Raw genomic sequence first — 24,061 nt, forward strand, 5'->3', positions numbered from 1 at the left:
CTGCCTTATCTGAGTGTGCCCAGAATGCTTAGCAAAATGCAACAGAAATGGATCCAGTTTTTTGAGTAGATGTTTCATGACCCCTACATTTAGTTCTATAGAAAAGAGATGCAGTAAGAAAATAGGGAGAGCAGAGGGTAAAAACTAAGCATCACTCCACTTAAACCTCCAATGTGTGTTAAAATCACTGCTTGTAGGTATTAAGTTCTACGTAGTGAATTGTTCTTCTTTATAGAAGTTTTAGTACTTGGGAATTTCTCCATTCAATACCTATGTAGACAAAGGTCCTAGAGAAAGATCACACACACACAACTAATCTTGACTGTCATTTTTCAAAGTGACACCATTTAAAAGGATTAATACTAACTAGCTGAGATATTTAACATATTTACCCTTGGTCTAGGTACTAACTTCCTAGTGACTCAGCTAATGTGGTTATGCAGGATGGAGATCCCTCTGCCTCTCAGTCTCTGTCTCCCAATCTTCCTCCCTCCCTTCCCCTTTCCCTCACTCTCTCTCTGGAGTGCAGCCAGATAACCTGAGCTATGCACCAGAAATCCGAGGAGTCTGTTTCTCTGTGAGGTCGCACTCAATATAAATGTAAAAAGATGCAAGCAATTGGGGTTAAAAAGAGCCTTTTGATATTTTCAGGTTAAAAAGTGACCATTTCAGAAAAGTATTCCTGAAGAGCAAACAAGTGTCTGGTCTTCCCATTAAGAAGTACCCAGGAGGGCTTCCTAGGTGGTGCAGTGGTTAAGAATCCGCCTGCCAATGCAGAGGACATGGGTTCGATCCCTGCTCCAGGAAGATCCCACATGCCACGGAGCAACTAAGCCTGTGTGCCAAAAAAAAAAAAAAAAAAAAAGTACCCAGGAAACTCCTTCATTTAGACATGCAAATGTTTTCTTTTCTAGGAGGTGCTGCTAGTGATGGGGAAAAATAATGGTTTTCCATGTCTTGAGATTTTCATACACAAAATACTGAAGTATGACTTGAATGGCATTAGCCATAAGCCTGGAAATTGCAATTCTATTTTCAGTCCATCCATCCATTCATCCACCCAGCCAACAAACACTGACTTAAAGTTTACTGTGTGCCAGGCACTGGGGTTATGTGGTGAAAGACATGGTCTCTCAGGGAGTTCACAGTTTCTGTATTTTCAAAGCTGGCTTAATGGCCATTTCATCTCTTACTTATTAGAGATTTTAGAGGTGTTATGCTTTCTGCATTAATCAAACTTTGTGTGGCGTAAGTAGAAAGCACATATTATGTGTAAAGCTTTAGTCTTCTAGATCCTGTAGGGAATTAATGTACACCTTGATTTTCCTGCATCTTCCCTTAAACTGTGAATTATTTAAAACATATTTTTGGTGGATAGCTTTCTAAATGCATTATAAGTTCCTTGCTTTCTCATGCGGAATATACCAATGATTCAGGGTTATTACTAATATATTATTACACTATATTGTAATACTGTGGCTGTGTTGGGCTCTACACTGGGACATAGGATCCTTTGCACCAATACAGAATAGCCCTTGACTACTATGATTTTTTGGGTTCTTTTGCCTTTTTATTTTTTTTCTTTTTGGCAGTTTATCTTTCTTTCCTGTCAGGTACTGGTATCAAGCTACTTGCTGAAGTTCTTGATTCTTATTTGCTGCTTCTAAATTGCTATGGGCTTGGAAACAATCTAACCAAGAAGTAAAGAGGCTTTTAGGGAGGACAGAAAGGAGCGCCTATGGAAAGATAAGAACTTTATCCTGATGATGTCTCTTCTGGTTGCTCAGAGGCTGGTTTTCACTTTCTTCTTGTTTCTTTATGTTATACACAGGTAACGTGTTCTTGATCACTGAATTTACTCCTCTATAGAATGCAACATTCCATATGGTTTAACTTGGTTTTTTTAGTTTATGGGTTTCTTGGAACTATATTTTGTAACTGGTAGGTAGATTTTCAGCTATTTAAAACACTACCAAACTGCTTGCCGCGATTTATTGGAATGATACCATTAAACTAGAAAAAGGCATGGTTATGCTAGATATTTTGTTAGAATTGGTCAATTTTGAAATGAAGAGTCTTTCCCCTTATACACTGATTTTGCAAAAACAAGGCACACAGGAAGTACATGTATTGATCTCTAGATAGCTATACCTTGTTAATTTGGCAGGAATACGAAGAAAGTGAGACTTTTGACTAAATCCCAGAGATCATAAATCAGAAAAGAAAAGTAACATAACTTACTGCTTTCCAAGACCATGTCTTCCCAGATATCCTGGGGAGATGGGACAATACTCAGTTGAGCTCAGATGATGGAATTTGGGGGTCAATGGTCAAGATGGTTTTATTGGGATCTTGCTAAATAGACTTGAAGAGAGAATATTCTATGTCTGGAGATTTCCACACATACCACATAAAGAGTGTTAAAATTTGGATTAAAAAAAAAAAAAAGACTCAGAACTTTTATTGAGTACTCCAGAAAGTCAGAAGGTATTTTCACCCTAGACATTACTGCTTTCATAATCTGACAGGAGAGCTATATATTTTATATTCTCTTTAAACTAATGCCATTTGATGACATTACAGGGGCTTAATCAGCAGGAGCTGACAAGAGAAGAGTGACTCTCCACCCCTTCTTTAGACCTTTTAGAACTCGTGATCCTTTAATACCCAACTCTTACTTGCCTCTTAGTCATTCCTGGCAAAGGGCCACACTGAGGTCTCATTTTCTAGAGCTGGGCTGTGCAATATGGTAGCCACTTGCCACCTATGTTTATTAAACAAAGTTGAAGATGCAGTTCTCAGAAGCACTAGTCATATGTCAAGTGTTCACTAGGCACAAGGGACCAGCAGCCACTGTACTGGACAGCACAGACATGGAACAAACACTGCCATCACTTCAGAGAGCTCAATGGCATGGTGCTGTCCTAGAGTCTTGCCTCAGGGGGGCTGCTACACTGGTGTCCACGGCCTCCTCAGGAACTCTCCGAGCTGGCAGTTTCATCTCCAGCATGACTACCTAACTCAGTCAAAGCCTTGACTAGCCTGACCCTAGGACTTCCTCTGGACTGTTGCCTACAACACTGAACCTCTATCTCAGCCCTTATCTGCAAATGGGTCCTGAGAGAGCTCTAGGACTTTATGTCAACATTATTTCTTGTGTCTTGAGCTTCCTTCTATTTGTGCTTTGGAAACCGAGTTATTTCCATAAGCTGGTTATGTAACTAATCAACCAATGTTCTTGCTGACCCTCTGTAAAGGATGGAACATGTTTAGTATGCTGTGGAAAAGATATTTAAATCAAGTTGGGAGCAGGGAAAAATGAGTTGTGAGGTTTTAGGGCTCTATGATTCTCCTTATTTCAACAAAACATAGAGGGCTGATTGATTTTCTCCCTATATGCTGTCAAGAAATATATTCTATTAGATAGTTTGATTATCTGTCTGTCTATCTGTCTATCTATCTGTCTGTCTATCTGTCTGTCTATCTATCTGTCTATCTATCTATCTATCTGTCTGTCTATCTATCTGTTGTTCTTTTGGTTGAGGGTGGGGATGATGAGGTAGTTGGGGAGGAAATGGAGGAAATATTTAGGTTGGAAGAAAACGTCAGTGGAATCTGAAACCTAAGGCCCACAAAGTAGTGCAGTTAGCCTCAGATGGATTCTAATGTCAGGATTCCTCACAGTTTTAATGAGCAGAAGCTACTTTTACTTCCTCAAAGCCTGGCTATCATTCTGATTGGGTCTGAAGATGCTGGCAGTTAGATCCCTCAGGACACTGGGGAGGGACAAGGCTGAATACTTAACTTCACCTTTCACTAGGAATTCTGGACCACTGCAGAGAAAGAGGGGTGAGTGAGAAAGAAGTCTGATAGCCACTGACTTAGAAAATTTGACAGGCAATACTTTACCCAGCAAGATTTCCCACTCAGCTTTGGTCCGCTTGTTGGGAAAGCCCTGCTGTTGGGTATCTGTGGCCCTGAGTGTGCTCTCCTGAAACCCTCCACCAACCTACTTGTTATGAAAATCGTAGATCTCCTGGATGTTGCCAAAGATGATGTGCTCCTTATTAAGGATCCCAGGGGGGATCTCCTCCACACCACTGGTCATTTCCCACAGGTAGGTCTGGAAGACAGCAACGGTTCCATCACTGGCAAGCACTGCCACGTGAAACACACACAAAACAAACAGGGCTTTGAATTTGCGGGGTAAGGCTCAGCCCGGGAACGCATGTAGAGCCTAACAGTGAGATGGTAAATAAGCAGAGCAGAAAGAAAGAAAATCTGAACCTTCTATTATCTTGAACAGTTGCTAGGGAAAGTCACATACCAGACTTTAGCAAGAACACAAACTCCACAGTCTTCTTATTTATTAAATGTGTTTGAGTTTGACTGTGTGTCGGGGGAGGATGCAGATTTTCAGACTCAACTTACCTTCACTGACTGTGTCATGGATTTTATTTTGAATTCAAGTGTGTTATATGCTTTGTTTTTTTCCCCGGGTCTAGTTCTAGTCTTAGAAAAGTTTCTTTTCTAAAGTACTTTAAACTCCCATGCAATTATTATTGACTCTGGAAGAAAGCTGTCCTCTGGTTGGTTTTTTATTCTTCAAGCTCCAGGAGAAGACAGAGTACGGAGCTCCTCTCCAGGACCTGACGTGGCAAGGATGTCGTTTTCTAATATAGCTGAGAAATGATGACCACAAGACTTACCTCTAAGCACTCGTGTAAGTCCCTCACATACGCCTTCTCTGTCTGGAGCAACTCCGCCATAATGAATCTAGAAGGAAACAAACCGGCTTTTAGTTGGTTAGAGATGTAATACCTCCGTTCCTTCAAACGGCACCGCTCCCATCCCTAGCATTTATGATATTCTTGGATGTCCCATCTTCCGACTTTACCAATATACTGTGCATCTCTTCCTCTGAGTCCCTCTTACTCTGACCATTCGCTCTATGTCCCTTCAGCATGTTTGTGCTCTGCTAGTTCCACACTCTCCCCCCTCCCCCCCACCCCACTTCTACCACGTTGTGATTCTGTGCTGATACGTGTGCTCTCAGTTGCACATGTGTGTGTGCGTGTGTGTGCACGAGCTTGCAGCGCCACTCACATTCATTCCCACCAACCAGACACCGACTCAGCTTCCTACATTTCTTTTACCGTAGCTCCTAGAATGATGATTCCAGCTGAGTAGAATAGCTGACTCACACCAAAACAGTTCACAGTCCTACAGGTTAAACAAGGTTTAAAAGCCAGAAACAGATGCCCAAGACACCACCTCCGAGACTAGGGGTTAGCAAACTTTTTTTCTGTAAAGAGCCAGAGAGTAACTACTTGTGGACCATTCAGTCTCTGTCACAACCACTCAGCTTTGCTGCTGTGTGCGAAAGGAGCCACAGACAATATGCTAAAAAAGGTAAGTCTGGATGCGCTCCAATAAAACTACTTATGAGCAGAAAATTTCATCTAATTTTCACATCATAAACTATTCTTCTTGTTTTGATAGTTTTTAACCATTTAAAGATATAAAAAATATTTTTTAGCTTACAGATGATATAAAGCAGGTGGTGGGCCAAACGTGGCCTGTAGGCCATAGGTGCTGACCTCTGGCTTCTAACGGGACTATGTTACATCACACACTGCTGTGCCGGGGGCTGAGCGGGGATCCAAGCGCAGCACAAGCTAAAGATGTGAGGGACTGCTCTTCAGTCTCCCCAGAAGAGAAGCTGTGCTGCACATGTGCAAGGGGAGCCCTTCCTCCTCGGACCCCTAAGCAACACAATGTCCCCGGGGGGGTTCAACTCATGATGTGTGGCGTCACTGTTGTGCACCTACATCATTTTCTTTCTTTCACACATTTGTTTTAGGAATGGTGCTTCCTAGCTGGCATGTGATAGGCAATAATACCTAATTTAGCACAAAGTATATCTTTATATGTTTTTCTTAGATTCTCTATGTCATTCTTTCACGGCACTTCATAATGAGAATCCCTATTTACAAGGCGTTCTATCACATAAAAATTTTGAGAAAGATTATCCCCAGAGGCTCCCTGGTTGGAAACTTCACAAGAGATATCGAAACGAGCAGCATCTTTCCCCGAACCTTCATCTTGGTGGGATTTTCCTTACAGCAAAACATTGTTCTAGCAGTGGCCTTTCTATTCAAGTACTGATTCAAAAAACTCCCTTTTGCAGGAGATGATGAGCCACTCTCTTACGAGTCTTGCTCTATTGGCAGAGTGCAAAGTCCATGAGCTTTGAAGTCAAAGAGGAACTGAATTATGACTGTCGCTTCCTAGAGGCAGGCCTTGCTTCTCCAAGCCCCAGACTCTGTACTTATAAACCAGCTGGTCACACAGGGCTGCTGCAAGGATTAAACAAGACCCTGTAAGGAAAGTTCCTAGCACACTGCAAGTGCCTGGTAAACAAGGAAAGAAGGAAGATCAGAAGGAACATCATCCCACGTGCTTTGAGAAGTTGTCTTTGATTTTACTGCCTTGGGTTCTGGCATGCTTCTACCTTCTCCGTTTTCTCCATCTGCTTCCTGCAGTTTTTTTCTGTTTTTCTTCATAATTTAGACTCACTACCCTCTACCCCATTTTGTTTTACTTTCCACACACCCTTTACCATCCTCTGGCTATTTGGTGTCCCAGAGAAAGCCCAGCTGGAAGATCTTCTTAATCTTAGAACACACTATTTTTTTCCTGCACTACCCAAAAGGAATCTGTCAAAATACTCTTCATAAAGCCCTTGCATATCTCTGGCTATGTGTAACTTTGTAGCACTGATATAAAGAAATCAGAGTGATCAAGACATGGTTTGCAAGGTCGACATGGTTCATTGTTTTTTCTGTCCAATGCCCTACAGTTCTTGGTTAATGGGAAATGTGGGTGGATACATCACGTCTGTCCATTCCAGCCTCTGCAGGTGGTCAAGCTGTCCAAAGGGACAGTGGCAGTGAAAACCAAGCACGGCCATGAGGAGCCTGTCAGTTGGGTAGAACCGTCTCACACCCCTCCTCCGCCACATACTCTTTCTTCCGGGCTGATTTCCGCTTCTCTTCATTGACCTCATGGTTGGCGTCCCGGAGCTTGACCTCACGATCTGAAAGGCTTGCTGGGATGATGTCCAGCTCCAGGTCCTTGTTATCCTACACACAGAGAGATCGCAGAGGTCACATTGGAGATGCTTTGGGAAAGCAACTCACCTGAGTTGGTGGAGGTTGGGGAAGGGAAGAACAGAGAAAGATATAATGGGAAGGATGAGAAGATGGGGAATCCCACCAACCATCACCCACAAGCACTCTTCTTCATGGGATAATTTTTTTTCAAATAAAAGTATAAAATGTTCAGGTCAAATGCTCAGGGATAATATCCACGACAAAGAAAAAGAATGAACACATTTGATAATTAGTGTCATATTTCCCTAAGGACTTTGGCCCTGATTAGATCTACACACACACACACACACACACACACACACACACACACAGAAACTGGTCCAATATTGATTATTAACCATTAAAACAGATGTGAAACAGAAATGTAAAATGATATAAGAAAACTTTCATTTGTCAAGGGAAAATAATAAAAGTAAATATTTTTATTTACACAAGCAACTTCCCTTGGAAATAGAAAGCTTAATGATAGAACAATTACTGAATTTTCTAATTGCCCATCCATGCTTACTTCAACCACTGTTTGATATTTATATAGAATGAAAACCTCCAGGAAAAAAAATCTCACAGCTTAAAGCCTGGGGGAGACGTTAATTCCCCCATCTTTGTGGTCTGACCACTTTATTCTCTAGTCTGCTCTGCTTCAGAGTATGAACCTATTTAAAGATTTAAGAATGAGAAATTCTAAAATTAAATTGCCAGCCTGTATTTAGCTCTTAATTCATAGGTTACTGACCCCTATAATGAAGAAGAGATTAAAAGTCAGTCTTCCTTTGCTTCCTGGCAAATAGTACCTCTTTTCAGTTGAAATGTCAAATGGACTTTATACGAATTGCCTTCCTTATTCTTGAAAGAGCACTATTATACATTCGGAGGACTCTAGTCATTTGCTGATTAACATAATTGGGTAGAAGACGGTACTGATGAAGTCAAGATAAAGGGTGTAATCCTCAAAGTCAACGGTTAACTCTACCAGAGAAAACTCTGTTCTGTAGCCATAGGCCCTACCCCTGGCCAGCCAAGTTTGCACTATATATAGCACCAGTGTTGGAGAGCTAGAAGCCAATGGCTCAGCAAGATCCAGCCGCTTCAGGACAAAAACCACACAAGGCAAGTGCTCTAGGTGTCAACAGCTCAAGAACATTCCTCTGCAAATCCAGCTTCCTTCCATGGCAATAAGCTGAGAGAGGTGAGGACGGAGGATGTCCCAGCTGGGCAACCCCCACACCTACCTCTGTGTTGACTCCTAGGGCTTTCTCCAGAGAGTACCGGTACTTTCCCATCCTCAAGGAGAAGTCTCTGTAATGTTTGTCCACCGTGGTCACCCATTTCCTGATCTCTGTGGCATGAATGTGGCCTTTTTCCACAAAGCTGTCGGCCAGCTGAATCAGAAGCTTCACCTTCTCCTTTGTTTGCTGCCCCAAAAGATGGTCGTAAGTTACTAGCTTACATTTACTTTCACACTCTTCACCCCATCCCTCTTTCCTTCTTTACAGCAGCCATAGATACCCCAGAGCCAGACTGCCTGGCTTTATATCCCACTGCTGTCACTTACTAGCTGGGAGGTCTTGGGCAAACTACTGAAATCCTCTGTACCTCAGTTCCTTCATCTGCAAAATAGGGATCATAATAGTATCTACATCGCAGGGCTGTTGTGAGCATTGCTGAGCTGACAATGTAGGATGTGTCTGGAACACAGTGCTCACAGCAAGAACTCAGTAAGCAATAAATGCCAGCCGGTATGCTTATTGATGTAAGAATCTCTTATGTTAATACAGTTCTTTATTGGTTTACAGAGTATGTTAATGTCACATCTGAGACTCGTTTGAGTCTTGAAGCATCCCTAGGAGGCAAATGGAGGGAGGTGGTGTGGGTCTCTTTGAACCACAGATGAAAAAAGCTGAGGCTTAGAGAGGCTTAGGGCTTGTCCAAGTTCATACACCCTGTAAGTGACAGAGCTGTCGGCCTCTGGTCCATAGTTTCTGGTTCTCTCCCTTTACTATACTAGCCTGAAGAAGGCTTTCTAAACATTGGATGAGTTGGCACAGCCAGGATCTAAAGAAATCTAAGTAGCAGATTTAAGAGTAAACTCTGCTTTCACCACCAGGATCTTATTTTTAGTTTCCATGAGAGAGAGAGAGAGAGAGAGGGGTGGGGTGGGGCTGGGAGGGGAGTGAACGAAGCTGGTCTCCATCACAGGGCCAAGCCAGGTGGAGTCCTGACTTGGGTCAATTTCACTTCTAACAAGAGTGTGTTCAGCACCTACTCTGACCACGCCACTGTGCAGAGGACTGTGGGGCAGACTTGGAGGGTAAACAAAAGAAGAAAAAGAGATACTCATTTCCCCCAGACTGTCTATATTCCTAGAGAGACAATATTTTCACACAGAGTAGTCAAATAACTCAGGGCGTTATGTAATTAAATGTCAAACAGAGAAGTATGTACAGTTAACACTGCAGGAACTTTAAAACAGGAAAACAATGAAGGTGGGCTGACAGGGGCAGGAAGGCTCTCATGGGAGAGGTGGGACCTACGCTGGGTAAGACATGGAACCGGAAGGGCCGTTCAAACAAGCAAACCCTTGCTCATCTTTTACCCTAAATTTGGGTTTTGAAACTCTAAAATCTTCAGGAAAGCCTGACAGATTTTAAGAGAAAGGGAAGAATGTTTAAATAATATTCTGAGAAGTCATCTTTATCCTTTGGACTAGGGGAAAGTAGGTCTCCAAGGTTTGGATCATGCTACGATCTGGCTAACTGAGGGAAACTGAGACAGAAAATCACCGGAGCAACCATGGAACAGAGAGAAGAGCCTTTCTCTCTTTATACCATCACCCTCACCTTTGCCTCTCCAGGCACATCCACAGACCCTCCCACGAGAGACTGACCCTCCAGAAATGCCAAAGAAGACGGGCTTCTGGCTGGAGAGGCAGGTGGAGAGGACTTGGCCACCACACGGCCAGGGCTCCCGCTCTCTGGCAATTCTCTCAACACGTCTGAGCCTCTCCTACCTCAGGACAGTGAGCTGGTCTCCAGGGCGGGGAGACAAGAGGCCAGAAGAGCTTTGGTGTGAGGACAGGAGAAACACCTCCTTAACCAAGAAAAGGCAAAGAATAACAGACTGGGACTCAGTTAATAAAAGATACCTGTTACTCCAAGGACTTCTATTTATTGCACTTAGGGCTATTTTCCCTCCTGAAAACAAATTTTCTTCGGTTTGTTATTTACTTAAAACAGATTAATTTCTGAGGCTATAATCGAGAAATCCATCTTCATATAATAGTCTTGAAAATACACATTTATTCTCTGCTCTTGGTAAGGAGACTTGAGCATGAGATGGGGGTTTGTAGGCAATTGGTAGCAGCAGTCCTATCAGAGCAGCCTTGTCAGAGGAAATTATATCCGAAAACATCAAAACTGATTCAGAGTCAACGGGGATAGTGGCTTGTGAGCGAGAGCATTCCAGGTGCGCGTGGAACCCGGGGGAGAAGACAGACACTAGAGGAGCAGCACAGACAAGCCCTTCCCCACAGGGCCTCGCCTGCCCATGTGACTGTCTCCACTGCTTTCCGTGGCCCTAAACTGCAACGGTGTTGAACCTTGCCTGCCCCCAACCCCCTGCTGTGATGAGTGGCTCCTCCTCACCCCTGCTTTCAACCCAATGGCCCTGCCTCGCCTCTTCTTCTCCCCGCAAGCTGAGTGGGGGGTGCCCTTCCCGGTGTTCCCACAGTACCGCGCACATGCTGCTACTTCAGCACGTATCACGCTGTTTTCACATCTCCTTCATTAGACCACGCACTTCTACAAGATAAGTGTGATTATCTTATTGATTTGTATCTCCAACATCTAGGAGGTATACTGTAAATGTTGAGTGAATGGATGAGTGAGTAAATATTGTGCTTGGAGGTGAGTAAAGCTAGACCAGCGAGAGTGGAAGGTTTACACAGGAAGAATTAGACAAAAAGATCTGAGCCCAGCCATGCCCACAGCCCCTGCTAAGGGCAGTCTGAAGTGATTTCTTCTTACACATGGGTGACTGTGGTGGCACTGTGTGGCCTGCCACATGCCTGGCATATGAGATAGAGGTAAAACTTGTCTCATGAAGGCAGCCCATCAATATGCAGCCAGTGACTTCCAAGGTGTCCTGGCCTAGAAGCTTTGACTAAATAGGGACAGGGGCAACACGCTGGCTAGATTAAGGTGGATTTTCTGGGAATGTGAACTGCACAGACAGGGAACTGGGTAGCTGGTTGCAGAGCACAAGTGAAAGCAGACAGCAGAGAGGAGGACAGAAGGGAAGCTGAATCACATGGGGGTGGTCATGTACACCTGGTCCTGTGATGAGCTGCCCACGTAATGTGGCTGCTGGAAATGTCCCTGGTCTCGGGTGACATCTCAGTGTTCACCTCCAGAGGTGAGACTATGCTGCGTGTCTTGTTCTTCCCTTTGGGCTGAGACATTCAGCTTTTCCTGGGCTCCTGGGAGGTCCAGCTGCAGAGCTTCAGTCTTCTTTATTTCCACATCTGGCCATATAATATCTTTTCCCCTATGTAACTTAAGCCACTTTGAAACTCAAATCTTGCCACCAAGGAGAGTAACTTATATAGACTGATAAAGTGGGGGTCAGATTGTAGAGGTGCTTGCATGTTAGGTTCAGAAGTATGGACATGATCTTAACAGACAAAGGGAGCCTTTGGGGAATGTAATTCACGTGGGCCTGAAAATTTAGAACTGACATCTCACTTATCTTGGGCTTCTTGTATCCCCTAGTGCACATTTTGCCCTTTCATTTTCAATTCTATGTTATCTGCTGGAAAAGACAGAGGTAAAAAAATAAGGGTTCAGTGGTTCTATTTTTCTTTTTCTCTTCCTTCTTTGTTTTGATCAGTTAACATTATACCATCTTCCCCTAATGAGAGTGCCTTACTCTGAACATAGTTTGTAAAAAGCCCTTTCGGTGTGTTTAGCACATCTGACAATTCTTTAAAATTTAGCCTTCTTGATATATTCGTGTCATCTCATTATAAGCTTCCAACTGGCCTTTCATTGCTGATCTGCCTTGTACTTATTGATACATTCTTTGCAAGTATGGAATTACTGAGCTCCCTGTGTGGAAAAACAGTTTCTTGAGATATATCTTCATATTCATTCCACAGGAGAGAGAAATTGTTATTAAACATGAAAAACTAAACCTTTCAAAAATGTCTATCACATGTGAGCTCTATTCATTCCTCTTAAGAGTTTCAGAAACATGCCTATCTTCTATCTGAATTGCTTAGATTGAACTTTTCTCATAGAAAGTGCCTCTCTGACAAGTTCAGCATTCCCTTTCCTGGCTATCTGAATTCAAAGACATAATTTAGTTCAGCTAAAGCTCCAGTCACTTTCATTATCACAATTCTCTTTTGTTAAGAAGAATTTAGTCCAGTTTATCTCATAGCTTCTTTCACTTTCAGAGATAAAATTATCAGTTTAAAAAAGTGTTTTCTCAACATCATTACTCATTGAGAAATGTAAATAAAAACCACAGTGAGGTACCACTTCACGCCCTCTAGCATGGCTATGTAAAAAAGACAGATGATAACCAATTTAGAGAGGACGTGGAGAAGTCAGAGCTCATATCCACTGTTGGTGGGAATGGAAAATGGTGTTCACACTTCTTGAGGAACCTTGGCATTTCCTCAAAAAGTTACATACAGAGTCACCACAGGACCCAGCCACTCCACTCTCAGGTATATTCCTAAGAGAATTGAAAACATGTGTTCACACCAGCACCTGTACACAAATATTCATAGCAACGTTATTCACAGTGGCCAAAAACTGGACACAATCCAAATGTCTGCCAACCGATGAATGGGTAAACAAAATGTGGTCCATCCATACAACGGAGTATTATCCAGTCAAAAAAAGAATGAAGCATCAATGAAGAACTGCTACAACACGGATGAATCTTGAAAACATAAGAAGCGAGACACCAAAGACCACATATTCTATGACTCCATTTGTATGAAATGTCCACAGCAGCAAATTCATAGAGATAGAGAATAGATTAGTGGTTGCCAGGGGCTGAAGGGAGGAGAAAAGAGGAGTGGCTGCTGAAGGGTATGGGGTTTATTTTGAGAGTGATGGAATATTCTGGAACTAGAAGGGGCAATGGTTGCACAATCCTGTGAAAGTATGAAAAACCACTGAATCGTAAAAAATGGAAAACAGAAGACTCTAAAGAGTTTTGCTATTAGAAAAAATAGAGTTCTTCTGGGTGGCAAGATAATTAAGCTTTCATATCATCATGTACCTTGAGCCCTTATAAATTTTGAAACCCACAATGGGAAAATATCATTTGTATTCTTCTAATCAGATTGTCTACAACATACCACAAGAAAATTTTGTTTTCCTCTTATCCTCTCCAAAATTCTCTTTAATTTTTATTCTCACATTTGTGTATTGCTATATAGGAAGTACCTTTTTATACTCAGTGTTTCTTCTACTTGATCTATTTCTTTGGATGGAGTGTAATAATTCAATATACTCAGTATACGCTATTGCTCTGTTCAGTCATGAGGTCCACCGTACTTGCTGTCTTGTGGTTTAAGGTCAATTTGGTTTCCATTTCAAATTTGCTTTATTGGTTACAGAGATTAAAACCAAAGATGGCTGGTTAAAAGAGGTTTGCTTCTGGTAAGTGGACTAGGGTGGGGCAGGAGGTTACTGCATTTTATCAGAAGGTCCCCAGCTGGATTTGTTATCTTGTAGATATTCTGATAACAAATAGCCCAGAGACTGGGAAATGACAGATGGGAGGATGAAATCCCATTAACAGAAATAGTTAAGAGGAAGAGAGAACAGAGAGAGAGCCAAAGTAAAAGAATCATATTAAACAGAGATTTGGAAAGGAGGGCTTGTCGACATCTACCCAAACTTGTTTTTCCCTTATGTTCTCAAATATTTGTTGCCTCCCTTCAGTGCATAAGATATAGTTAGGTAAGTGAATAAAGCATGCTTCTGGTCCTTCGTGATCTTGCAGGCTCATACAGGAGACAACACTGCACACACACTACTGGGAGAACAGGAGGTCCAGGCCAGGTGCCTAAAGGGCTATACAGACAGTGTCTGCAGGGCAGGGATGGGCCAGATTGTAACCGGGCCTGTAGGCAGGATCACAGAGGAGGAGGCACTGAAGTAGAAAGGTGGGGTCTTTTTAAAAAGTACAAACTAGAGGGAAGGGAAGGATATTCTAGGTAGACAAATAGTATAGAAAAGATACAGAGGCAAGAAAATAAATGACGTATCTCTCAGAGGGTAAGAAAATATATCCATTCAGCTAGAGCACTGCATAAACAAATCACTGAAGATACAGCTGGAAGTGGTCAGGCGGCTCAGTGGCAGAGTTGCTGAGTGTTGCCCAAAGGCACTGGAGAACCGTTAAAGCTCTTGAGCCGGGTAGTAATGTGACCAAAATAGTGTTTTAAATACGAACATTAATAAAGGGCAGGATGGGTTGGAAGGAGGGAAAGGTCAAAAGCATGGAACCCAATTAGGCTGATAACAATATGAATAGAAAAGAGAAACACAGGAAGATTGTAGAGGGAGGATGAATTAAATTGACTAAATAATTCTCCACATTTCCACTTTGATGATGGACAGACTGTGATCCCAGGAAGTTCTGGGTATCTTCTGTGATCCATCCTACATGAGTAGGACCACCAGTGGATCTGATACTATTCAGCCTATTAGTGGTTCATTGTTGACACTGTTTGGAGAGGGGCAGACAGGTGCAAAGTGGGTAATTCAAAACCATTTTCATTGGGATTTGAAAGGGTCTGTGCATCTCCCCCGTCCCTAGCGCTGCCTGCTCTAGTTGGTATTGAACTGAACCTCTCATCCGAATTGACAGTTACTCATATTGGGTGGAAAGGCCCCAAAGCTCACAAGTGTGCAGGGTAAGGCTCCCCACTATCAAGGAGTTCAAAGTGTAGGATTCACAAAGTGGATAACCGCTTCTGAAATACCAGCTCAGGAACAAGGCTGAGGACCTAGTTTTGTTGCAGCAAATTAGAGAGAAATTCGCTGTAGTGTCAGAAGGATCTCTGGGTAAGGTAGGCATTAATATGTTCCCCCCCCCGACTCCCACAGAAGCACCTCTCATCCTGGGAAGGGCATCTGTCACGTGTGGAAGTGACGCCAAGGATGTTCTTCCATCGCAGGGAGCCCAGGGTGAGGGGCAAGGATGCTACAAAGACAGACCTGACACAGATCAGATTTCATTCAAACCTAAGGGTCCTCAGATTAAATCCCGGCTGGGAAAACAGATGAAAAGGAGACTTCCTTCTACTGTAGCATTTGCCGCCTCAGTGTGAATGGGGGTGTGAGGGTGTGCAGTAGGTGCACCAGTGCATGTTTTGCTCCCCAGAGACCCCGGCCTGGCTCATCTGCAGGGCGAGGCCAGATGGAAGTAGTCAGCTCTGGAACCTGCTTTGTGAACCCACCCATAGCCACTGGCCCCTCCCAAAAGGTGGACTTCCCAAGCCATTCAAATTCAAGGATATGTGGCTGATATTCACACACATGGTGTGCATTTCACATGAATACATTCCTTTGCCTTATTTGGTCTGAAAGAACACAGCGGATTCCAGAACCTGGAGCACAAAGACTAGTGCTATTTGGAAGCACAGCATATAGGAGCTGAGTTCCTGTGTAGAGGCTCTACCAACAGCTGCATCTCTTTTGGATGCTAGGTTCCAAAGGAGACGATCCTACCTGTGTGTCCTCCCTTGCCTCTGTAGTCAAGCATTTCTGTGTGGAGGCTGTTCTCCCTCCCGCAATGTGAAATTGGCCAGACTGGGGAGTGCTGGGTGGAGGGGGAGGGCTCTGGGACGTTTCCTACCTTGGCAGGCACCCTGAACTCCCCATATTCTTTCAGCAGTTCCTGAGTCTCCTCTGTGGTCTCCCCGGTGGAGGTATGTGTTGAGAGGTAATATTCACCTGTTTCTTGGATCCAGTCTAGCGCCTGTGGGAGGAAACAACCCGTTCAGTGCCCCAAAAGCCCGCTGCTGGGAGGAAGACCTGCCCTGCTCTGATGTGAAGGTTTGTGGTTTGGGACAGCATGGTGGGCCCAGGAAATGCTGGCGTGATTCGATTGGTATATAGACTAGAAGTTGATTTTGTGAATGCACCCTCCCCTGTTAGACTTGGAACAACCCACCTGCAAAGAGTGTAATGTCCATTAGACTAGGGACTCTTCTAGTCCAGGTCCACTGTCACCTATGAGTTAGAGCAATCTGCCTCCAGCATCTCCTCCCAACTCCTGGCCCCCAACTCCAAACAGAGTGCTTGGTGAAGGCTGAATAGCGGGTCAGCTCAAGGATGCTTTCTTCTTTTCATCTCTAGTCCGCCTGCTGCTATGACCCTCTTTGGGACTGTCCCAAGTCTTGGTCATCTGGGCCTCTGTATGGTCCCCAGAACTGAGGCAACGCCAGGGAAAGCTCTGAACATACCTGCTTGGCACTTCGCTCAAACACCACGTATTGCTGGCACTGGTCTAACCGCCGCTTCTTCAAGGTCCAGAAGTGCAGGACCCGGTTCTCCCTCTGTAAGAGCTCACTCAGGATGGCTGCAGGGCAGAGAGAAGGCGCTGGTCACAGGAAGGCCCTGACTGGCCACTTCGGCCCCACATCCTAGGTGCCAGATAACTGTGACCTTCAAGTCTCCCCATAGAACTAATCCAGACACCAGAAGCAAGGAAGCAAAAGTTTGGTCCAGAGAGACTTTCCTAGAGGAGAGCAAGATTGGGGGACTGGGGGAGGGCCTGCTGATGAGCTTCTATCAGTGAAGGGGGGAAGAGGCTGTCCCCAGGCTGACTTAAAAGTGACCTTGACTATCTTCACACCAAAGCTAGTCCTTGACGATAAGAGATCTGGGGATGTATTGGTGCTGAAAATAATAACTAATCAACCAGCCCCTTGGAGCCTGTAGAGAGTGAACAGACTTGAAAGGAACCCCAGCCACTCTTGAGGGTTCTAGGAGAGGGCCAGAGGGGAGCAGGCACAAGGACTGGGGTAACTACACGGACAACCATGTCACATACCACACTCTGCCCCACTCAAGGGGCTGTGCAGTTAGCACTTCAACAGCACAACCTCAATTTTAAAACTTCTAAATCCTGGCCACAGGGAAGCTGTATCAGAGTCATGTCGTCACGGAATCACGTCTCTAGGCCCAAACACCCATGCTGGTTTGGATCTGATCATAAGAAAAGCTAAAAGTTGTTCTCACGTCACCTCTGATGAAGGTGAGTGTGAGGACGTGCACGAGGTGCAGAGCACGGTGGTGGCCATAGGACGCGTTCGTCCTTGTCATCTCCCTCCCTCTCCCTACTTCTCCTGTTGTTCCAGAAGCAGCTGGCTATGTGCACAGATTTCCGAAGCGTTTAATAGTATGTTCTAAGCCTGAAGCAGTCAAATTTATTTTGCACTGTTTGCCTCCTGCTTCCTGCTAACTATGTTAGATACTAATAAAGTACACAGTAATGATGCTGTAGAAAGTTAGCGCTTACTAAGTACTCACTGGGACGCAGGCACATATTCTCATAGCACTCCATGATGCAAGGAAGGTGATTATCTCCACTTTACAGATGAAGAAACTGAGGCTTAGAGGGGGTAGATGATTCGCCCAAGGTCATTCAGATGGAAAGGGGTAGATCTGTTGGACTTCAGAGCCCAACTTCTTAGCCATCTTGGTCGCCTGGGTTACTGGGGCTGTCAAGCACAAGTTACTGTGCTCGACAAAAAGGACACAGCCCAAATTGCAGTGCATGTACTTGGAAGCTTTTTGTTTCCTTTTAATGCCCTATGGAAGTTTGGCTCTCTAAGGACAGAATCTCTCTCTCCACCCTTAGGCTGAGAGCTCTCATGGGTCCCTTTTATTGACCTCTCCCTTATTATACTTATTATGTAGCTTTCTGGTTCCTCTCCATAGAGACAAAGTGTGCTTCCTCACCCGTGACCTGGTGCTCGGTCACATGACTTGCTTTGGCAAATGTGCTGTTAATAGACAGGACACAAGTAGGGGCTTGAAGTGTGCTTGTGCACTTGACCTTGCCCCTTGGACCTCTACCATCACCTCTGTAAGAAGTCCTCCTGGGTAACTGCTGCCCCCTCAACCAAGGTCCCAGAATTAATCCACACAGAGCAGATGAGACCCCACCTTACAAGTGAAGGGGCCAAGCCAGCCAGACCTGCAGCCTCAAGCAGAACTGCATTGCTGAGCCCAGCCATGGCAGTTGGTCCCCAGGCAATGCAGTCACCGAACAATAAATGCTTATGCTTGTAGGCCACTGAATTTCAGGGGTTGTTATACAGCAATAATTGCTACTGTAACAAAAACTTAAAATAAGTGGTACCGGCTTTGGGTCCAGGCAGCAGGTGGAAAGGAAACAGATACAGGAGAGCCTGTAGGTCCCTGCTCAGGTGGAAGCTACAATTGGGCTTCACTGAGGCAGTGAGAACCTGTATTTCCTTTGGTCTTTTTGTCTCCTCATCAGAGGTTTGTTCACTGAGATCCCTCTGTGATGGCTAAGAGAACCAACCCAGCTCAGGCAAAAACCCTAATGCATTTCCGGTTTCATTTTTGCCCCTTCTTGTAAGCTTTCCTGCCCTGGCCCCCACAAAGGTGCCACACACCCAGCTCTCCCTGGGTGGCTGCCACTCTCAGCACACAGGGGCAAAGGCAGGGTGTGGGCACGCTCCGCAGGCAGCTGACCTCACCAAGCTGCCACCTGTATTCGGACATCAGAACACAGGCAGGAAGGGGAAGGTGACATAATGCCAGCCACCCACAGGCCCCTTGGCTGCAAACAGCGTACCACATCTGGGAAAGGAACTCCGATTCCCTCTTCTCTGTAGGGAACTTTGATTCCTAAGTTTAATTCTTCCCAGTGGCCTCTGATCTTCCCACCTCCTGAGCTCCTTGAGCAGGAGAGAGGCCCTTCCCAGAGGTCAGAGCTTCCCACTGCCCACTCAGCAGCCTGCCAAGCCTGTCCCCCACTGATCACGCCAAGTCAGTGTCCCTTCCCTCCCTAGCCTTGGTCTCCAGGGCTGTATTGCTCTGCTGTGTCAAGATGACACTGGTTAAATTCCTCACCCACTCAAAGGCTAGTTTCTACAAGGTTCAGAGTGAGCAATTCCACCAATAATAGTTTAGGCTTAATGTGGTCAGCAAATGAACAATTTTAAAGGTTACCAATTTTTTTCATATAATTACAGATTTTATAGAATTCAGAGAAATATTAAAGATTATCTAGACCAGTGCTTATCTAAATGTTACGTGCACAAAAATCACCTGTTTGGGGTGGGATGGGGAAGCTCTTGACAAAAATGCAGGTTCTGATTCAGTAGGTTTAAGTTGGGCCTGAGACTGTGTTTCTTAAAAGGCTGCTGGTCTGGGGACCACATTTTGAGCAGCAAGAGTTCAGACAGCCTCCTTTATTTTTAAATAAGAAAACTGAAGTTTCTAAAGCTTAAGCGATAAGTAATAAAACCAAGATTAGAACACGGTTTTATGATTCTCAGTCCATGTCTCGTTTCCAGGCTGTAAGATACCTCAATCTTGTGCTATTCGATGTGGTAGCCATGTGTGGCTATTACATTTAAATGAGTTAATAGTTGGTGGAAGTAAACATTTAGTTCCTCAGTCATACCAGGCATATTTCAGAAGCTTGATGGGCACATGTGACCACTGGCTATGATACTGCACAGCGTAGATACACATAGATCATTTGTTATTTCAGAAAATTTTATTAGTGTTGTCCTAAACTCTAAGATAAATGCAAAAGCTTTGGGGAAATTTTATAGCCATTTTTCCATTTCAAACCTTGATGAATTGCCACCACCCATACCGTCCCACATCACACTTTTTCTTATCCAAAGAGGGGAACCAGGAAATCTGAGGTCACATGAAGACCAAGTACGCAAGCTCTGGTCCGTGTGGCTGAAGTGGCCCGAGGCCTGCAGGGCTTGCACTGACCTTTCACTTGCTGCTCGGGTCCCCGGGTGTGGCTGGTGGCACTAGGCATGCTGGCGTTGTTCCTGTGGATGTACTTGAGAAAGACCTCAGCGTTCCGCCGTGCCAGGGTGCAGGCCTGAGGGAGACAAGGTGTGAAGCCCCACACTTAAGTCCCAGTGCAGCAGGTCCACATGATCTAAGGCACCTGAGAAGGGGTTCCGGCGATGAGGCTTCTGGGCTCTGGGTAAGCAGAGCCCTGGGGCCACTTCCGGCCCATGGACACTCCAGTTCCACTGCAGGAGGCTTACTCACTCTTACTAAGTAAAGAAGAGCTCCCCGTGCCTCTCCCCTCTCCATCACAGACAAAACAGAAATCAGCCACCCTCTGATGACTGCGTGTTGATTCAGCATGACCACCGCCACTCTCAGGCTGGTTTCCCTCTGCCACCAGAACGCCTCGTATATGACCACTGGTGCAAGCCAACTTTCACATTAGCTTCATTTAGACTCGAGAAAGCAAATTTAGTAACCAAACCTATTAACCACATGTTCCAAATCTAAATGGAAATTATCTACATGTTAGAAACATATTTGTTCATAAAACCCACCCCGCCTCAATGAGAGTAATAAACATCCTATTTCTGGGAAACAGCAATCATGTAAAGGGTAAGAGCCATTGTACACCCCCTTAAGACTCACAAGAGCAGTGGGTGGCAGAGAGGACAGGTCTGCCCCATGCTGTTGGGCCCAGGGAGGAGACCCAGGCCCAGCAAGGGCGGGAGTCGCGACGCAAGTCAGGGCTAGAATCCAGGTCTGCTGCCAGGGTACTTTTAGTTTCTCTCAAGCCCAGGGATTTTCTGAATTTCTTTAAAAAGTATTTTTCCTGATGGGAGAAGTAATACATACTAGTCCATTAATTTTCAATCCACAGTTTTCAGAATTAAATTATCTCTAGACAAAACTGTAAACTTTTAAACCTTTTTATAGGTAGCATCTGATTCTCCAAATCGTACAGTAAAAAATTATTTTCAATGTTGCATTTGCAGCAGTGGCTTCTGGGAGCTCTGGTAAAAGACTGCTCACGAACGGTCCTTCCACTCGGAGGCCCATGAATTTAACAGCTGGACAGTGGTCCAGAGCTAAGGAATCCAAGACAGATCACCTCACATATACAAATGGAGAGCTCAGTCTTCTGTTCACTGGGCTGTAATTCGCACAATAGTGAGTTTTTCAATTATGGTTTCAGGCACATACGGAAAACATCAGAACATTTTCTTTTTTCCTTCTTCAAAAGAAACATTTAATTTTATGAAGAAATACCTTTATACCTCTATTTGAAATCTTTGACATGCCCTATTTAAATTGTTTTGTTTTAAACTTTGCTTTATCACAGGGAAGACTTTTAAAATCATCTTAAGCCCTGTATGGGAGAATTTCTATTTAATCCTATTAGTAAGAGCTGATTACTAAGAGTTTTGATCAAATGCAGGTGCAGATACCAGACAGATGGGAGGAGGGCAAGGGGAGGTTGTCTTTAAAAAAGAATAAAAATAAAACGTAAGGAGGTGGTCAAGTAGAGAAAATCTCTAATAAAGAAAGACAGTTAATTAGAGAATTGTAGAAACTCAGTGGCAACATGTCAGGGTATAAAAATTCTCTTTTGTGTTTTCAGAAACCTGAAAGGAAGCAGAACATGAAAGCAAGGAGTTTGAGAGTAAATGGAGCCTTTAGATAAGTTTTAACACTGAAGGCTCTGTCAGCGAGAAGATCAAAGGCAGGAGGAAAGAGGCTTAGGGAGGACTTCCCGCATCAGCGGAAAGCTGTTCAGAGTAGGACTGTGCCTCCTCCCTGGGAAGCTAGGGCTTTCCTAAAAGCAAAACAAACAAAATAACGTATTTTTCTCTTCATACAGCAGAATAAACAGTGTTACATTTATTGGTAATTGTTAGACTGATAAATAAATATCTAAATGTATTTCTTTAACTCTTACCCTAAATTTTGCATCATCCATTTATAAAAGATGTATGTTAATAGTTCCTATCTATATATTTAAACTAAAATATTTTTATAGATAAAATATAATTAAGTGAAAGTATGCCTTTCTCTCAGTTAACATCGATGGGATATGAGGATATTTACACATGGCACCAGTAGAAATGGAGCATCCTAATTGTCTAATCGTACGACAAGTGCTGAGAGAAATAAAGAACATTTGAGTTGTAACCTTTCAGCCTTTCAAATTAACCAGCCAATATCCTCTCTACAAACGCCTCCCTTTAGATAAGAAGCTAGAAAATACAGGGGTATGGGAAGCCCACATAAAGCAGTGAGAGAGAGAGAGAGAAAGAGAGACACAGAGACAGAGACAGAAAGGCGGAGGAGGAGGAAGAGGAGAGGGAGAGGGAGAGGGAGGCGGAGGAGGAGGAAAGGGGAGGGGGGAGGAAGAGATGGGGAGAGAGGCAGACAGCAAATGAAAAACAAGGCTAAAGTCCCAGACCTTGGATGACAATGTGCTCTGACCTTAAGAAAGGCCTCCTTTTGTTCCAAATGTTTACTGATGAGTGGAATGACGTGATCGATCTCTGCTGCTGGCCCCAATTTATCTCGTCCACCACACCAGTCCTCATCTCTCCGGTATTCTTGCTCTAAGCTCTCCAGGACACTACAGACCTAATGAATCATGGGGGGAAAGAGTCAGTAAATTAACCATTTAAGAAGTATTTCATGAGGACCTTTATCCAAGAGACCCTTATACAAGTGACATTTTTCATTCAAAATTCAATTTGTGGACTTAGGTGAGCAGTGCCCCTGAGACATCTAAGAAAAGTCCAGAAGGCAGTGAGAATCCAGCGTCTGGAGCTCGGGAGACAGATAACAAATGAAATATGGATTCTGGAATTATGTTCTGACAGTAGGTGGTTGAAGGCTGAAGCTATGGGGGTTGATGACATCACCTAGGGATAGTATGCAGAGCAAGAAAGGAAGAGAGACTAGTAATTTGGTGGGTTTCAAAGTGTTTTTGTATATTATATTGCTATAACCTTATGATACATCTATGACTTATGTGGAACAGGAAAAGGAGGTTTGGAGAAGGTACTTGGGTTGTCCAACCATCTGTCCTTGCCCTATAGGAAGTAGCCTCAAGCAGAGGTAGAGAGGAAGTTGCCTATGTCATGTGACTTAAATGAATGTTGTCTTTTCCCTCCCTGGGGAAAATATCCTAGCACAAAATGTTTCAAGGTACTACCATAGACAATGAAATCTTCAGGCCTGCTACTGCAAAATGTTCATTTCCTTCAGAGGGATAACAAACTTGGGTTAACTTAAAAGAGATAAGGGGCTTCCCTGGTGGCACAGTGGTTAAGAATCCACCTGCCAATGCAGGGGACACGGGTTCAATCCTTGGTCTGGGAAGATCTCACATGCCGCGGAGCAACTGAGCCCATGTGCCGCAACTACTGAAACCCAGGAGCCTAGAGCCGGTGCTCCGAAACAAGAGAAGCCACAGCAATAAGGCTGCGCACCGCAAGGAAGAGTAGCCCCCACTCACTGCAACTAGAGAAAGCCCGCGCACAGCAACAAAGGCACAATGCAGCCAAAAATTAAACAATAAATAAATAAATAAATAAATAAAAGATAGTTAAGATGGTTTTTCAGTTCTAAAAATGCTGAGAGGCCATGCTCTAAGTGACCTTATAGATGAACTGAAAAGACCAAAAGCGTTTCAAATGGGGCTCAGAGGGAGTTAGGTTGGGTGCACCAGTAGGAGACCCAGGGCGGCCTAGTGTCAGGGCTTACGGAAGGATGCAAAAAATAAAAACTCATTCCTATACTTTCCTTCAACAGACTGAAGTTGCTTGCCTGGCTAGGGCAGCAGGGCAGAGCAGAGCA

At 44.1% G+C, this 24,061-nt stretch overlaps 1 protein-coding gene across 5 annotated transcripts in view; it reads right to left on the reverse strand.

The window, feature by feature from the left end:
- Positions 1–24,061, reverse strand: part of KALRN (kalirin RhoGEF kinase) — a 653,746-nt gene that overhangs the window by 234,593 nt on the left and 395,092 nt on the right. For all 5 annotated transcript variants that reach the window (XM_057696213.1, XM_057696214.1, XM_057696215.1 and 2 more), the window contains 8 exons: positions 22,691–22,840; positions 20,192–20,306; positions 16,666–16,781; positions 16,056–16,178; positions 8,405–8,587; positions 7,027–7,145; positions 4,710–4,776; positions 4,014–4,123 (listed from right to left, as the gene is read on the reverse strand). In XM_057696213.1, coding sequence (XP_057552196.1) covers positions 4,014–4,123; positions 4,710–4,776; positions 7,027–7,145; positions 8,405–8,587; positions 16,056–16,178; positions 16,666–16,781; positions 20,192–20,306; positions 22,691–22,840 — 983 coding nt within the window. The remainder of the gene's footprint in view (positions 1–4,013; positions 4,124–4,709; positions 4,777–7,026; positions 7,146–8,404; positions 8,588–16,055; positions 16,179–16,665; positions 16,782–20,191; positions 20,307–22,690; positions 22,841–24,061) is intronic.

The sequence above is a fragment of the Hippopotamus amphibius genome, chromosome 10 (assembly GCF_030028045.1).
Source record: "Hippopotamus amphibius kiboko isolate mHipAmp2 chromosome 10, mHipAmp2.hap2, whole genome shotgun sequence".
NCBI classification, from domain to species: domain Eukaryota; kingdom Metazoa; phylum Chordata; class Mammalia; order Artiodactyla; family Hippopotamidae; genus Hippopotamus; species Hippopotamus amphibius.